The 15,842-nt window shown below is 39.4% G+C and overlaps 1 protein-coding gene and 1 long non-coding RNA gene across 2 annotated transcripts in view; one reads left to right on the plus strand and one right to left on the minus strand.

Moving 5' to 3' along the window:
* Positions 1-7,302, plus strand: part of PRKAR2B (protein kinase cAMP-dependent type II regulatory subunit beta) — a 106,476-nt gene extending 99,174 nt beyond the window's left edge. Inside the window, exons 9-11 of the mRNA XM_021102599.1 lie at positions 1,847-1,912; positions 2,049-2,187; positions 5,345-7,302. Coding sequence (XP_020958258.1) covers positions 1,847-1,912; positions 2,049-2,187; positions 5,345-5,478 — 339 coding nt within the window. The 3' untranslated portion in view covers positions 5,479-7,302. The remainder of the gene's footprint in view (positions 1-1,846; positions 1,913-2,048; positions 2,188-5,344) is intronic.
* On the minus strand, positions 6,220-15,585 carry LOC110262252. Its single transcript, XR_002347084.1, has 2 exons — positions 15,247-15,585; positions 6,220-11,341 (listed from the first exon to the last, which is right to left on the minus strand). It is a non-coding gene; the product is annotated as an uncharacterized LOC110262252 (long non-coding RNA).

Below are 15,842 nucleotides of genomic sequence, written 5' to 3' on the forward strand. Positions count from 1 at the left end.
ATTATACTGGATTATAATCTTTATTTAAAATACTGTCTCTTGATGTATGTGAAACAAGACATAAGGTCTGTGAGGCTAAGAAAAGAATAATTACTGTAGAAGGCAGATAAGCCAGTAACTGAATGAGTGCCCCCTGCCCCTCCATACATAGGGATTAGCACCTTCAGGGATCTGGATGACACAGATCCAATTAGAGAACAAGGCCAAATTTCTGCGATAGAAATGGAAAAATTGTAAAGTAGACTTTCGAAATGATTTTTTCAAATAACTGAAATAACTACAGATTCACAGGAAGTTGAAAAAAGAGAAGTCCCACTCACCCTTCCCCCAGTATCTGCCAGTGCGTCTTTGTGTCACTAGTACAGCGTCAGACTAGAAAACTGACCTTGACACAGCCCCCAGAACTTAATTCGCTAGTTTCGCTTGCATTTCGAGCACATTTTGAAAACAAAATTTACTTGCAAATTAAAATGAAGCTCTTAGGAAAACCTGATACAGAAATGTAAGGGAGAGGTTATAGGTCCACTAAGAGTTTATTAAAGGTATCTTTATTTATTTATTTATTTTTTAAAAAAGGTATCTTTATTTGTTTTATTTTAATGATTTTTATTTTTTCCATTATAGCTGGTTTACATTGTTCTGTCAGTTTTCTACTGTACAGGTATCTTTAGGCATTAGTTGCCTTTTAAGCATTTATAAATAGACGTGTGGGCACTACACTATAATCTAGACTCAGCATTTATTTTTGCGATGTAATCTGATACCACATTTCTTTAACTGTATTAAAGAATTTTTGCTTTTGTTTTTTTGTTTTTTTTTTTTTACAGGGAAGGTTGAATTTATTCTTTAGTAAATGTGATACAGAGCATATAAAAACTTAAATATAATTCTAAATCTTATTTTAACATTCAAAGACTATATTTTTGTATTTCTTCCTGCACTGTACCGCTAATAGCTAAACATACTGAAATTGTTCTACAAGTGTTTATTTCTTGCTAATTAAAAGTGCATCAGTCCATTCATTTTCTCCTATGGGTTCTCACAGTTTTCAACTATTTTTTGATCTGTTCGAATTACTGAACTGTACTAAAGAATTTTGAAATGCCTGAGTTTCTCCAGAAATCACTTTGAAAGGCTCAGAAGAGTCTGTTTTCTTTCGTATTAATACAGTTTAATTCAGAAGGCATCACTGTAGGTCATGCCATTTGTTCAAAGCAAGAGAACAGGGCTCTGTTGTCAGACATGGCAACTCCTTCTTTTAGAAGTTTTTCTGGGGCCTTGGGGTGGATTGTGGGTAAACTGGCTTCTGCAGTTTGGTCCCCTGTGCTGCAAACCCACATACTGCTTCCTAGGAAGTCTGCCTGCTTTCTCAACTCTTTGGCAGCAGCTGGTTTATCTGAGCTCGCCACGGCCGAGGCGTGTTAGATTAGGATGGCACAGGGGCACCTTTTAGCGCTTCTTGAGCAGCAGCGCAGGAGCCGCCCACGGAGGAGATGCCACCAGGGAAGGGGACTGCCGTTTCTGATGCCGTACGTGCCTTTTTGCAGGCTGCACTTTGGGCGAAATTTTTACCACAGGGTTATTTGCCATATTGTCTTGGCTAATTGTTAGCAGAACTGCTATGGTAGAGAGTATATCATTTCAAATCATTTTACGAATGAAATCGTTATGATATAATATTCTGTCGTAACGATTTAGAAGGGGTACACCTGTTCCCGTGGGTTTCACCTTTCAGGCAGATCATCTGTACTTTGGGGTCAGATTGATTTCAGGGGGATGATGGGCGGCAGGATTGCTGTCAACTAGATTTGCATTTTCACCCCCTGTTTTTGCTTTATTCTGATAGGGAGATTTGGCTGATTCTTTTTTCATTGTAGAATCTGGAGAAGTCAAAATTACCATGAAAAGGAAGGTAAGTGTCCATTACGTTCTAAGAAATCCACATACTATTAGCAAGAAAGAGGATATTCTTTCTGATGTTGAGACTCAGGTGAAGTTTTATTTTTCTTAAGCCAAGTAAACGTTAAGACTTTCAATTATCCCATCAGGGGAAGTCAGAAGTGGAGGAGAACGGTGCCGTGGAAATTGCTCGGTGTTCCCGGGGACAGTACTTCGGAGAACTTGCCCTGGTAACGAACAAACCCCGAGCGGCTTCCGCACACGCCATCGGAACCGTCAAATGTTTAGGTAGGATGCTCGGCCACCAGCCTGCTTCCCCTGGTTGAAATTGTTCTGTCTGCATTGTACATATGCACACTGCATGGATTCTTTTACTGGGTTCACGGGTTTTATGGTCCCTGTAAAATACAAGGCTAAGATTCATCCCATTAGAGAATCAGTTTGTGGAAGCCACTTTTCTTTAAAAATTTCCACAGCCTAGGGAGTTCCCCTCATGGCACAGTGGAAATGAATCCAACTAGTATCCATGAGGATGCAGATTCAATCCCTGGCCTTGCTCAGTGGGTCAGTAATCCCTCATTGCGGTGAGCTGTGGTGTAGGTCACCGATGCAATTCAGATTGCCTGTTGCTGTGTCTGTGCTGTAGGCCAGCAGCTGTAGCTCCAATTGGACCCCTAGCCTGGGAATCTCCATAGGCCTCCAGTGCCGCCGTAAAAAAAAGAAAGCAAAAAAAATTTTTTTCGCAGCCTATCTCGTGTTCTTTTATATAGGCATGAAATAACACCTTATTTTAGTATGTCATTGAGTACCAAATTTTATATCTAACCTTTCAAATAAATAACCTGCACTGTGTTCCTCAAAAAAGAAGCCTTGAGAGTTCCCATTGTGGCTCAGTGATTAATGAATCCGACTAGGAACCGTGAGGTTGCAGGTTTGATCCCTGGCCTTGCTCAGTGGGTTAAGGATCCTGCATTGTCGTGAGCTATGGTGTAGGTCGCAGACACAGCTTGGATCCCATGTTGCTGTGGCTCTGGCATAGGCCGGCGGCTGGCTACAGCTCCGATTCTACCCCTAGCCTGGGAACCTCCATACACCATGGGTGCGGCTCAAGAAATGGCAAAAAGACAAAAAAAAAAAAAAAAGCCTCAAACAGTATATTTATGAAGTATTGTAAGCTCTACAGGGAAAGTTGGAATTTCCCTAGCATACTTCTCGTCCTAGTACTACAGAACAAAGGTTCAAGTTTGTCAGAGCCAATAAAATCTTGGTTAGCTGTTTATTACATCCGTGTACCACATATTAGCTTGGCAGAAATGCCATCTTCAGCCAAAAGACATCTGTTTATAGCTGAGATTTTATATATGAGAAATAACTTATTTTAATACTGAAAAAAAAATGACAGTTCCCTTGTGGCGCATTAAGGATCCAGCGTTGTCACTGCAGCGGCTCAGGTCCTTACTGTGGTACAGGTTCCATCCCCGGCCTGGGAATGTCCACATGTCCTGGGCACGGCCAAAAATAATTTTTTTGAAATTAATAATGAAAAAGATAATTCAGAAGATATCAATCTAGATGATATTTTCTTTAAGAAAACTCATTCAAAAGTAATTAGCCACTCTGTGCTCTTTATTCACAGTCCCATAGAATAAATTGAGCTTTCAGTGTTCTTACGACTTGCAAGTATCCTCACAGTTTTCCTAGAAAAGTTGCTTTTTAAAACGTTTGAAGTATAATATTAATCAAGTGTTATACGTGGATGAAAAAAAGAAGACAGTTAGAAGCTGAGAGGTAGTTTCCCTGAGGAGAAGTATTAGACAGCAGGAATAAAGGGGATGTGAGTGAAGTCCCAGTAATTTTTTTCTATAATAAATTATTATAGTCACATTAAATTTGAGAAATACTGAAAAGATAGGAAAAACTGTCACCAATACCACCCCCACCCCTCAGTGGTTTCCACATTCCTGTTGTAACTCCTTCTCATCTTTTTTTATTTGTATGGGTTTTCTGTCCTAAGGAGTTTTGTAAACTGCTTTTTTCATTCATTATTGCTTACGCATTTTCTCCTATTTATTACATCAAATTGTAAGATTAGGTAAATATATGCAAATTTTGAATCACTCTCCACTGTTAAATATTTTGGGTGTTTTGGCTCTATTGGGGGGATGAGATAGTTTTTTGGCATTTGTTTGTTTGGCTGAGGCACGCAGCAGCTTGATAGGGGCTCTCGATTCCCAGACCTGGGATTGAACCTGGGCTACAGCAATGCAAGTGCTGAATCCTAACCACCAGATCACCAGGAAACTCCCAGGAGAGGGCTTTTTTGTGTGAGTGTATGCATAGACCCCTTTTCCATGAATAGGATTTTTCCTGAGAAATGGTTTTTGGAAGTGGGTTTTCTCTTACAGTTTTTGATACATATTGCCAGATCACTTTTATTTGTACTTATTTACATGCTACCAGCGGTGCAAGAATGTCCATTCACTCTGTTCTTGTAAACATTGCCTTTTCTCCTTCTGCAAATTTGAAAGGCAAAAGAAAAAGTATTTTAATTTGTATTTCTATGATAGTATGATCGTATTTTCATGTGTATATTATAAATTCAGTTTAAAAAATGCTTGAGCCAAGTGAGCTAAGCAACATAGAGCACATATCTATAGAACTGGATAAAATCATTATTTTGGCTATTTTGAATTGCCTAGACCATAGTGTAAAAAAGTAAAAATTATAAAAGATTAGTAACATTTGGTCTTCACAACATCGGATTGTAAACCCTGAAGAGGGAAAATAGGACAGAAAACACTCCCTTGCCACCTTGAAGGAGTTCATATTAATTACTAAGGTTAGTGACATCAAAACTATTTTATTTTTAAAATTCTGAGGCCTTGGAGTTCCCATTGTGGCGCAGTGGTTAACAAATCCGACTAGGAACCACGGGGTTGCGGGTTCGATCCCTGGCCTTGCTCAGTGGGTTAAGGATCCTGCATTGCCGTGAGCTGTGGTGTAGGTTGCAGACGCGGCTCGGATCCCGAGTTGCTGTGGCTCTGGCGTAGGCCGGTAGCAACAGCTCCGATTGGACCCCTAGCCTGGGAACCTCCATATGCCGCGAGAGCAGCCCTAGAAAAGCAAAAAGACAAAAATAAGTAAGTAAGTAAGTAGGTAAAAATAAAATTCTGAGGCCTTGCTGTAACAGTCCCTCCTTCATTCTTTTAACCTGGACCAGGAACCACCCACCAAGCTAGAATTGCACAACTTATTGCCAAAGGACACTGGCAGCTTCCTTTTTGAAGTGGAATGTTTTTGTCTTTATGCACACTCTTGTATTTAATATGTATCTAAAAATGCCATTGCATCATTGACATATGCAGAATAGGTACCATTAATGACTAAGAAATTCTGCAGATTTGCAAAGAACATTTTTTTTCTTTTTCTTCTCCCTTCTTCTTAGCCATGGATGTGCAAGCATTTGAAAGGCTTTTGGGACCTTGCATGGAAATTATGAAAAGGAACATCGCTACCTATGAAGAACAATTAGTTGCCCTATTTGGAACAAACATGGATATTGTTGAACCCACTGCATGAAGCAAAAGTATGGAGCAAAAAGACCTATAGTGACACAGTTACACAGTAGTGGTTAGTCCACTGAGAATGTGTTTGTGTAGATGCCAAGCATTTTCTGTGATTTCAGGTTTTTTCCTTTTTTTACATTGACAATGTATCGGTAAACAGAGTAGTGATTTAATAGTCAGTAGACTTTAACATCACTTTCTAAAAGAGTAGATCAAAAAAATATCAACATACTGATAAAATGACTTTCTACTACTCCACACAATTATGATTTGACTGAAAGGTTTATTCAATAATTGTAATATATTGAAAGTATCTGTGTTTAAGAATGCAATTAAAGGATGTTATCATAGGCAATGTGTGTTCATTTTGACTTACTTGGATTGATAGGTTATGACTACGCCCATGTAAGAGAGAACTTGGCAGTGAATCATGCTATACAGCATGGCATTACATTCTTTTTACAACTCACTGTATGTAGTAAGTACAATTTAATCATTTTTGTTTTAGAGTTTTCCTGGCTTGATAAGTTATACCCCGGCCTTGGCCTATTGGTGAAATGGTATAAAACATCATATGCAATTTTAAAACCTTTTATATTTTTGCAATAAAGTACATTTTGACTTCTTTGGCATAACGTCAGTAATCTACATATTCCAGTGGTTTTAAGGACAGGCAGTTTAGTCATGATAATAGCGAAGAGTCTTTTTAGATGAGAGGTCGTTATTTTCCTCATATACCTGCTTCCTTTTTTCATTTTGCCATTCTCTGTATTCGTTATCTTTAAAAATTTGAGTTTGCCATTTAATGTGACCAGTATTTTAAAATGCTCTTTAAATTTACTTATCTTCTAAAAGCCTAAGATCTTATTACATATGATGAGAAAAATGTCTCCTATAGCAAAAATATTTGGGGTCCTTATCAACATGCCTACATGATATTTCTGGGTTCTCCGCTAAGCGTACATAATACATTCCTTTGCAGACTCCCATGCAAACTCCCATGGGTTTCCAAGGTGGGAGAAATAAATGTTTGTAAGCAAAACAAAGATAAATGGAATAAAGATAAATGGAATTTCTCCCCATTCCGAATACACTATTAGGCCTTGCCATTTGCGCTAATGTAGACTCTCAGAAATGCAGAGTGAACCCAAATGCATAGGTTTTTGTTGACAATTGATATGTTTAATTATTCTGCTACATCAAATGAATGTAATGACATTCAGCCAAATCAGTATACTCTTATGTGATTTCTAGGCCTACATGACCCCAGTGTCGAATGAGATTATTTCTAATCCGTTGTTCACTTTTAAATGAGCAATTTCACTTTGGGAATCTTTTCAAAGAAATATCTACATGAGTAAAAATATTCTGTGGCTAGTGTGGTCTTATGAGAGAATGTTTATGGTCTTGCTTGTGTAATGAAGACGTGGTTAAAATATGTTAAAATGGATAATGTCTATATAAGAAGCATATAAAGTATACCTTCGGGCCACATTTTAGAACACTTCAACAATTTTCCAAACTTTCCCATTACCTGGAAGTAGGAAGAGAGCCTACTAGGTGAAGAGGACTTGTTTTCTATTTCAGGTTTTAAAAGCCATGTCTGCTAAACAAGAAAAAAACTCAAAGAACCCCATGTTCCTAGTTCATTATTCTGTATTCTTAACTTTATTCACTTTTTCAAGTTACCTATTTTGTTGCATAAGCTGATTGTTAATTACAAATGCCTGTTTAATAAAGAACTCTGACCAAGACTGTAAATGCCAGTTACATTATTTTCAGTATTGTTGGTTATATTTAAATTTTCCTTATAATAAAGCACACTTTTATAATAAAATTTTTAATGAGGTGGGGTTTTTTTTTGTTTTTTTTTTGTTTTGTTTTGGCTTACTTCCATAAAGCACACTATACATGTGAAAAGCATGACAGAGATATGGCATATGTGAAAGCTAGGCCCCGGGCATCATGCAGCAAGGAAGTATGGCTCTGTAGGACAGTAGGTTTTTGAAAATCTTAACTCTGGGCCATGTGTGATATAAATAGCTGTGGTATGTTGCAAATTAATTTGGCCATTCAGAATAACCAAATAAATCTGGTTAACTAGGGAATTTACGTGTTCAGTAATTAAAACACCTCAAGTTTGAGTTGTGGACTTCATTGTTTAATCACCAACCAAGAGTCCTTACTATTTGGAAATTCTCTGTTGATGGTTCATTCCAGGATGTGTGACTAAGAATTCTGGGAAGACAGTCTTTCAACACCAAGGTGCTTCCCTTTGTTTTATATAAATGCATACAGAATGAGAGAGAGAGAGCGTGTGTGTGTGTGTGTGTGTGTGTGTGTGTGTGTGTGTGTGTGTCCCCTTCTTATCAATAAGAACTAGAGCTTGATGTGTATATATTAACATAAACACTAACGGTGATGCACATTGTGTGAATATATTTGGTTTATTGTTATAAACCTTGGCTAGCTAGGAAACTATTTAAAATGCTTAAAAAGTCTGCAAGTGGGGTTCCCATGGTGACTCAGTGTTAAAAACCCAACTTAGCGTCTGTGAGGATGCAGGTTCGACCTCTGGTCTGGCTCAGTGGGTTAAGGATCCAGCATTGCCACAAACTGCAGTGTAGATCACAGATGTGGCTCAGATCCAATGTTGCTGCTGTGGCATAGGCCTCAGCTGCAGCTCTGATTTGACCCCTAACCTGTCAGTTTGCATATGCCTGCTGCAAGTGCAGCCATGAAAAGAAAAATCCTTCAAGTGAAACACAGGGCACGAAGCAAAGAACTCAGATTTTATTGAAATATGTAGGATTAAGCATGGAGTCTTTTTCCTTTTTAAAGCATGTTTAAAATATGGATGTAATTTTTCTAACTTTTAAAAGAAATGTCACATTAATAGCAAGTACTAGATGGCCTTCGGCATTCTTAAAGAAAATTAAGAATGTATAAGCCTAGTGTGGTAAGTAATACATCTGGATAAGCTGTGTTATCCAGCTTCAATAGCTGAAAAAGGGGTTCTCCTAAGTAAAATGTTAATACCTAGAGCAGAAACAGAGATAGTAACACACACAGGAGAAAAAGGATTATTAATACAGAGAGAAACCGAATGACAAGGAATACCGGCTTCTAAAATAAAGGAGTGAGAGAGGTAAAGCCTCATGTTGACTATCAGAATTCTGACGAGAAGAAATTGGATCAAGAGCTGTTCCAGGATGCTTTTCAAGGAAGCAAAACTGGTTGAGCAACTGACACAGTTGTTGGTCTTCACAGGCAGTAAAAAAAAGAGGAAAAAAAAAAAAAAAGCCACCTTGAGAGTGAAATGAATTACGGAAATGTGAGCAATAACATGTATCAGGTATTTGCAGAGCACCTGGGTGCCCAGCAATACCTATAGGAAAGTTTAAGTCAGTTCCATTTGTATAACAGGAAAATCAGGACTCCACCAAAATCTTTGATTGTGAATCTGCGGTGGAACTCACGGGAAATTGAGATTCTTGGTGCAGCCTGCCGATTGCAGGTCTCTCAAAGTCAACTGAATAAAAAGCCCCACACAGCCTAAAAGATGCCAGTTATATTTTATTCAGGGATCTGATTGAGGACTGTGGCCTGGGAAGCAGCCCCTCAGCTCTGAAGAACTTTTCCAAAGAGGTCAGGGAAGAGCCAGGCTACACAGTGGTTTTTGCTGGCGGGGGAGAGGGCAGCAGCAGTTGAACATCACAAGGTTCCTGCTACTCACAAAAACCAGGCATCTCAAGTTAATGATTTTAGTGCTTTTCTATGTATGGAGCGATGCAAGAGTCTGGGCTCACTGAAAGTATTCCTTTGATAAGCATCTTAACTATCCAGGCTGGTATCCTATTTTTCTCCATCCTGAATTCCCCTCAGGCTGCACAGTCAAGGGTGGCTGCAGTGGCTGAGGGCTTGATGACCAGCAACATTCTTTGTTTACTGAAATGTCAGGCAATGTTTTTTCTTGTCTACACTCATATTCTATTAATAACGATGTAATTGAGCCTAGTATATGAAAACGTGTGTCAAGTTCCTAATGTGGATAGTAAGACTGATTTGAGAAGAAAACTTTATTTGACCAATAGATCTAGGTCTTCCTGTCCCTTTTTATGCTCCAAGTTTGTAACTCTTATGTTGTCTAGGAAGTCCTGAAGAAGCATGTTAACGTTTATATATGAGAAGATGGGATGACAGATGCTACGGAAGCAATTGTCTCCACCATAAAAATGAAATGCTACTTGTTTAGGTAGGTGTTTTTTCTCACCTCAATAGATTTTAACCGCAGCCTGGGTCTGCTATTTTCCCAAATAAATAAATAAGCCACTGCAAAATGTAAATACATGAAATGTTTTGGTAACACCAATTACAACTGAGCCATTGTAGTAGCTAAATGCATTGTTTACTCACAATTGTGAAAACAAGCTGGACCCTGTGGGAGGCTCCTGGGTGCAAACGCCTTTCATGTCCCCAGCTTCTTGTTTGGAGAAAAAGGCTTCAGCCTTGTAGACCTTGCCTGCGTTCCAAAGGGCAGATTCAAGCAGTTAGTAATTCGCGAAGTGAGGGAATATGGAAACAAAGGAAAAGCCATCCAGAAAGAGCAGCACAGCCATGGGACAGTGTCCTGGTGCCTCCTGAAGGGATATACATAACTGATGCTCGTCTTTAAGCTCTTCTGGAGGAACTGAGGTGTTTCCCCCCCTCTCCCCCGCGGGTGGAGGATGGCAACTTGAGGCTGAGCACAAGATTCCTGGACACCACCCTCTTACCGCACACCAATCAGAAGAAAGCCACACACCCTGAGCCGGCACCCCCAATTTTGCCTTTAAAAAGTCTTCCCCATTCTGTTGGGGAGTTTGGGGTTTTTGATTATGAGCTGCCCAGTCTCCTTTCTTGGCCCTCACATAGACCTTTCTCTGCTCCAGACTCTGATGTTTTGGGTTGTTGGGCCTCAATGGTGAGTCAAGCACTTGTGTTCAGCAACGATTGGAAAAACAAAGTGGCTTTTTTTCCCAGGTGCAAGGGGGTGGTTAAGTGTGAGCTAGAAATGGACTCTCAAGTGACAGAATCCGCCTTGACTCTTCACTGCCACAACCCGGAAGTGAAACCCTCAATGTTTTCATTTCAGCAAATTTCCACTGCAAGTAGAACACTCGAATGAATTTATGAGGCGTACACATGACCAGGCAAAATCTTGGATAAAGTTGGCTTCTAATTGCTGGTTTTCCATCCCTGCCCTGAAACCTCCCACTGTCCTGCTGAGGAACAAGAGTCTCGTACCTCTGGAATCGCACTGCCTGTTTTAGGCTGAAGATTGACATTCAATACCTCCTTTTACGATGTGACTGGACTCTTAAAATGTACACGAATGACATTTTTAAAGCCAAATAATATTTTAATTATCTTAGGCAAAGTGCTCACTCTAAAGACATCTTTGGCAAATCTTTTCCTTGTAACTGCACCGCCTTAATCCTGAACTTCAATATCCTCATTTTTATTACTATGGAGAGTATTGTGACATGCTGAGTACCCTGAAGGAGCTGCAATATGTTAGACAAATATCATCTGCCTTTGACTGGCAATCAAAATGAATGACAAGGTAGTGCTTATTTTATACAGATAAGGTGAGACCTGTTCTCAAAAAAACAGTGATGACCCTATTGATCAAGTGACACTTAAAGCACACAGAAGCTATTTAATGAGTTCAGTGTTCTAAAGAGCATATGAATACAGCATAATGTATAATGTGCTATTATGTTAATAAGAAAATTCATACTGCTTATTTTCTCCTTCAGTTTATCTGTTCAGAAGATACTTACTGATTGCTCAGACAGAATGATGCCTGTTGGATGGACCAGACAAAAAGATGCCTAAGAAATACAGAAGAGATAAATGTGAATTCGAGGGGAGGTAAATGGAAGCAAAAATAATATTAAGTGTAGCACATTTAAGTATATATTATTCCTATGATCTTAATTGCTTTTTATCAGAATTGTCTCTAAAATGAGCTACATTTGACTGGCAAAAAAAAAGAAAAAAAAATATATATGTATGTATGTAGAGAAAGGCCTAGATACCAAACATAACATGAAAGAAAATGTGTGCGAGTTTGTTTTGGGTTTTTTTTTCTTCTCCTTTTTAGGGCTGAACCTGTGGCATATGGAAGTTCCCCAGTCTAGGGGTCAAATCGGAGCTGCAGCTGCTGGCCCACACCACACCCACAGTAAGGGCAAATCTGAGCTGTGTCTATGACTTATACCACAGCTCACAGCAATGCTGGCTCCTTAACCCACTAAGCCAGGGCCAGGGATTGAACCACATCATTATGGATGCTATGTTTGGTTCTTAACCTGCTGAGCCATGAGGGGAACTCCTGTGTGTGAGTTTGTGTTGTGGAATTACCTACTCTAGAGAACTTGCAATGAAAGACACGTGAACTTTGAGCAGATGAAAACCCTCATATTTCTACTTTTTTTGGCCACGCCCAAGGCCTGTGGAAGTTCCCAGGCCAGGGACTGAACCTGTCAGAGCAGTAACCAGAGCCATAGTAGTGAACAATGCCAGATCCTTAACCCACTAGGCCACTGGGGGACTCCAAGACATTTTGATTGTACATAACAACTTCTTGACACATTGGGCACAGTTTATGTGTAATATGTCTGTGTGTATATATGGTATCTGTACTAACCAAAAGTAGGTGCTATTTAAAGAAAACTGATTTTTTTTTTTTTTTTTTTGTCTTTTCCAGGGCTGCTTCCCGAGGCATATGGAGGTTCCCAGGCTAGGGGTCGAATCGGAGCCTCAGCCACCGCCATAACGTGCCTTAGCCACCGGCCTACGCCAGAGTCACAGCAACGTGGGATCCGAGCCGCATCTGGGACCTACACCACAGTGCAAGGCCATGCCGGATCCTTAACCCACTGAGCAAGGCCAGGGATCGAACCTGCAACCTCAGGGTTCCTAGTTGGATTCGTTAACCACTGCACCATGATGGGAACTGCCCAAGAAAACTGATTTTTTAATGTCGATTTTATCGTGCAAGTATCTTATTAAATTTATATATACTAAAACAAACATTTTATTATACTTTTGCATACAAATATATAATTGATATAAAATTCTTTAATTATATCTGTTTTAGTGAAAGAGTATAATTTACATACGTAAAGATTTCTAGGGTGATCTTAATGATTTTGTACTTTGATCTTTGTTCTGGTTTATGAGTTGGCTGGTTTTGTTAGTCATTCAAGAGTGGATGTTGTTCCTGTTAAATATACATAAGGTACTAAGTAGGCTTCCCAGGAGAGCCAGAAGACAGGACTAATTGTCTACTTAAAGGTGTAGAGATTCTAATACTGATATTTAATCAGTTGTGACTGAACTATGGGGATTTTACTCTTCTATTTAATATTTGGACAAAAATGAAAGTATGTGAAAATATTTTTATCTCTGTATTCGTATCAACTAACCATGGTCAACCAAGAGTAGGAACTAAATTAATATTTTTGAATGAATGAATAGAAAACCTTTACAGTGCTATTAAAATATCACAATTTATAATACTGTACAATAAGATCTGAAGTTGAAGTTATTGTTCCCACAAATGAAAATATCTCCCCTAAGGTTTTGAGTAAACACTTTAAATAGAAAAATTTTAAAAACAATTTGATAAACTTTTTCTTTTATTTATTTATTTTATTTTTTCGTTTTTGGCCATCCCAGGGATACTCAACCCAGTGCGCCAGGCCAGGGATTGAACCCATGTCCCAGGGCTCCCAAGATACCACCGATCTGGTAGTGCCACAGCAGAAACTCCAAAATTTTTATGAGCTAAATTCAATTATTTTTATTTATATTTTCTATTTGACTTTTTTTTTCTAAATTAAAGTGTGGCTGATATACAGTGTTGTGCCAATTTCTGCTGTACAGCAAAGTGACTCAGTCACACACTTACTCTTTTTTAAAATATTATTTTCCATCATGGTCTATCCCAGGAGATTAGATATAGTTACCTGTGCTATAGGGTAGGACTTCGTTGTTAGAAAACCTTTTAAAATAAATTAAGGGTCAGAGAACATAATTTCCTGGTGTATGCAGTGAAGAGGGGAGAGGAGTGGCACAAGTTCATTTTTTGGGAGAGGGAAAGCTTTTTAGTTTCTTGGAGGGAATTAGGCATAAATAGCTCAGATTTTAGTTTTAAATGATCAGATGAATTCCATGGACTTTTTTCTTTTTGTCAAGAAATTAATCACTGATTAACAAGAACCTCCTGTATAGCACAGGAAAATCTACTCAATAGATTGTAATAACCTATACGGGAAAAAAGAATGGATATATTTATATGTATAACTGATTCACTTTGCTGTACACCTGAAACTAATACAATGTATGTTAACTATACTCCACTAAAATTAAAAAAAAAAACTACTATGAGATATCATCTCAAAAAAAAAAAAAGATATTAAACACCGGAGTTCATATTTTCAAACTTTACAATTCTGAGTTCCAGTGATCCTCCCACTGTTTAAAATACAAAGGGAAGGAAGAAAATAAAAATACACAAAATAGCAGGGCTATTTGGGATCACTCTATTAATCTCTGGAAGATGATAAATACAAATCTTGTCCTTTTAACTCAGGGACAAATTTAGGCATTTTATTGATTCTCTAAATTAAGAAACAAAAAAAAATGTTTGATTACTATTTGTGAATACAGAAAGTAAATCTCAGCTCACAGGGTGGGGAGGACTATTCTATAATTTCATTTGAGGAATTCAAACAGGGAATCCCTAAAACAATTTAAAATTTGTTTCAGTATAGGAGAGTTGTTCTGTAATTCTTGATTTGTTCTGTGGCTTTCGGGTAGATTTAAAAATTCAAGGAATGTAGGGGGTGTAAAGGAATAATCAGCTAGGATTTAAGGCTCCTTTTCAAATATAGGTTTCTCACGAATGTAATTTTTCCTCAATTTTAAGCATGCATATAGTCATCTAAAGATATAAAGCCTAAAGCGTAGCTGAAATGATTAAACACTAAAGGTTCAAAGGAAAAAAGCTTAATAATGTTTTTGTAATGGGAATGGTAATAACATCAATTACAGACTAGGGACTGTGGTGGACCGCCTTGTTTAAAGTGAAGGTAACTATAAAGCCAGAGAAGTCATCCTCCTCCTCGGCTGAGTCAGAGCATTAGTAACTTAAGGAGGAACTCTGATGGACACGAAGTGGGAAGTCATTCATCTTTCATCAATGGGAAGCCCTCTGGAGAGGAAAAATGGTTAACAAAAACTCACCGCAGAAACTTAGAAAATGATTTACAAAATAAATCACTTTGTCATACATTATAGCCCCCTCTATATTACCTTAAACCACCCTCAAGCGGTTCAATACGCAAAACACCGCTTTGATTTCGCTCAATACCAAAGTCAACAGCAAATCGCCCCCACTTCCGGCCCCTTAGACCTCTGTAAATTCTCCAGACTCTGAGCTTCTCTCTTTCTGTTCATCTCCAAGCCTCTCAGTGCCTGGCACGTAGCCGGCATTCAACAAATCTTGAGAGAACTGAACAGAGTTGGCAGAGAAGCCTCAAGCTGCTGTCCCGAGAGTGGTGAGGCTAGGCGCGTTGTAAAGGAAGGCTGTCCTCCGACTGGAGCTCAGCACCGTCTTTATTATCCTCATCAAGCCTGGGGCCGTGATTTGTGGGTGACTGGGTCCCTCGCTATGCTGCACTGCTTCCGCTTGTGCAGTCATCTCCTTCCCTTCTCTCTAAAACAATACCTTGGCCTCCTGCCAAACTTTGAGCCGCGAGCGACTCTGGCTGTTTATGGCCCGGAATGGGTGCTGCGAGAGACGTGAAGCTGCTTTGAGTGCTAGGAAAGGCCCAAAGGAAGGGAAGAGGCCAAAGCTTTGAAACACTCCCTTCCTCCGCCCCCTCCCTTTTGTCCCAGACAGCAAAACAAACGAGCTGATACACGTGTCCCTATGACTCTTGTTTACTATCAAGACCGCACTCTGCAGGCGGTCTTGGGAACTGTAGTCCAACGTTCCTCCGACCTGCAGGTTCCGAGAGGCATGAAACTAGGATGAGACTACGAACCCACAATCCTTTTCGGGTGCAAAGTTTGGCTCGCGTCCCGGGAGTCTCGGCAGCAATCCAATCCGAAGCGCTCATCGTAGTGATTGACACACCATCTTCTCCAGTGAACACAACACAAAAGTCAATACAAGCCCGCCCCGCGAGAAGGACCACGGTATCACCCAATGGGAAAGGGAAATGGTCGAATGGCAGTTCCTCAGACCAATAATAGGGCGAAGGAGCTGCTCGGAGGCCCAACCCCCGGGGGGTTGAGGGGAGGGGGAAGACGAAGCTTGAA

The sequence above is a fragment of the Sus scrofa genome, chromosome 9 (genome assembly GCF_000003025.6).
Source record: "Sus scrofa isolate TJ Tabasco breed Duroc chromosome 9, Sscrofa11.1, whole genome shotgun sequence".
Classification (NCBI taxonomy): domain Eukaryota; kingdom Metazoa; phylum Chordata; class Mammalia; order Artiodactyla; family Suidae; genus Sus; species Sus scrofa.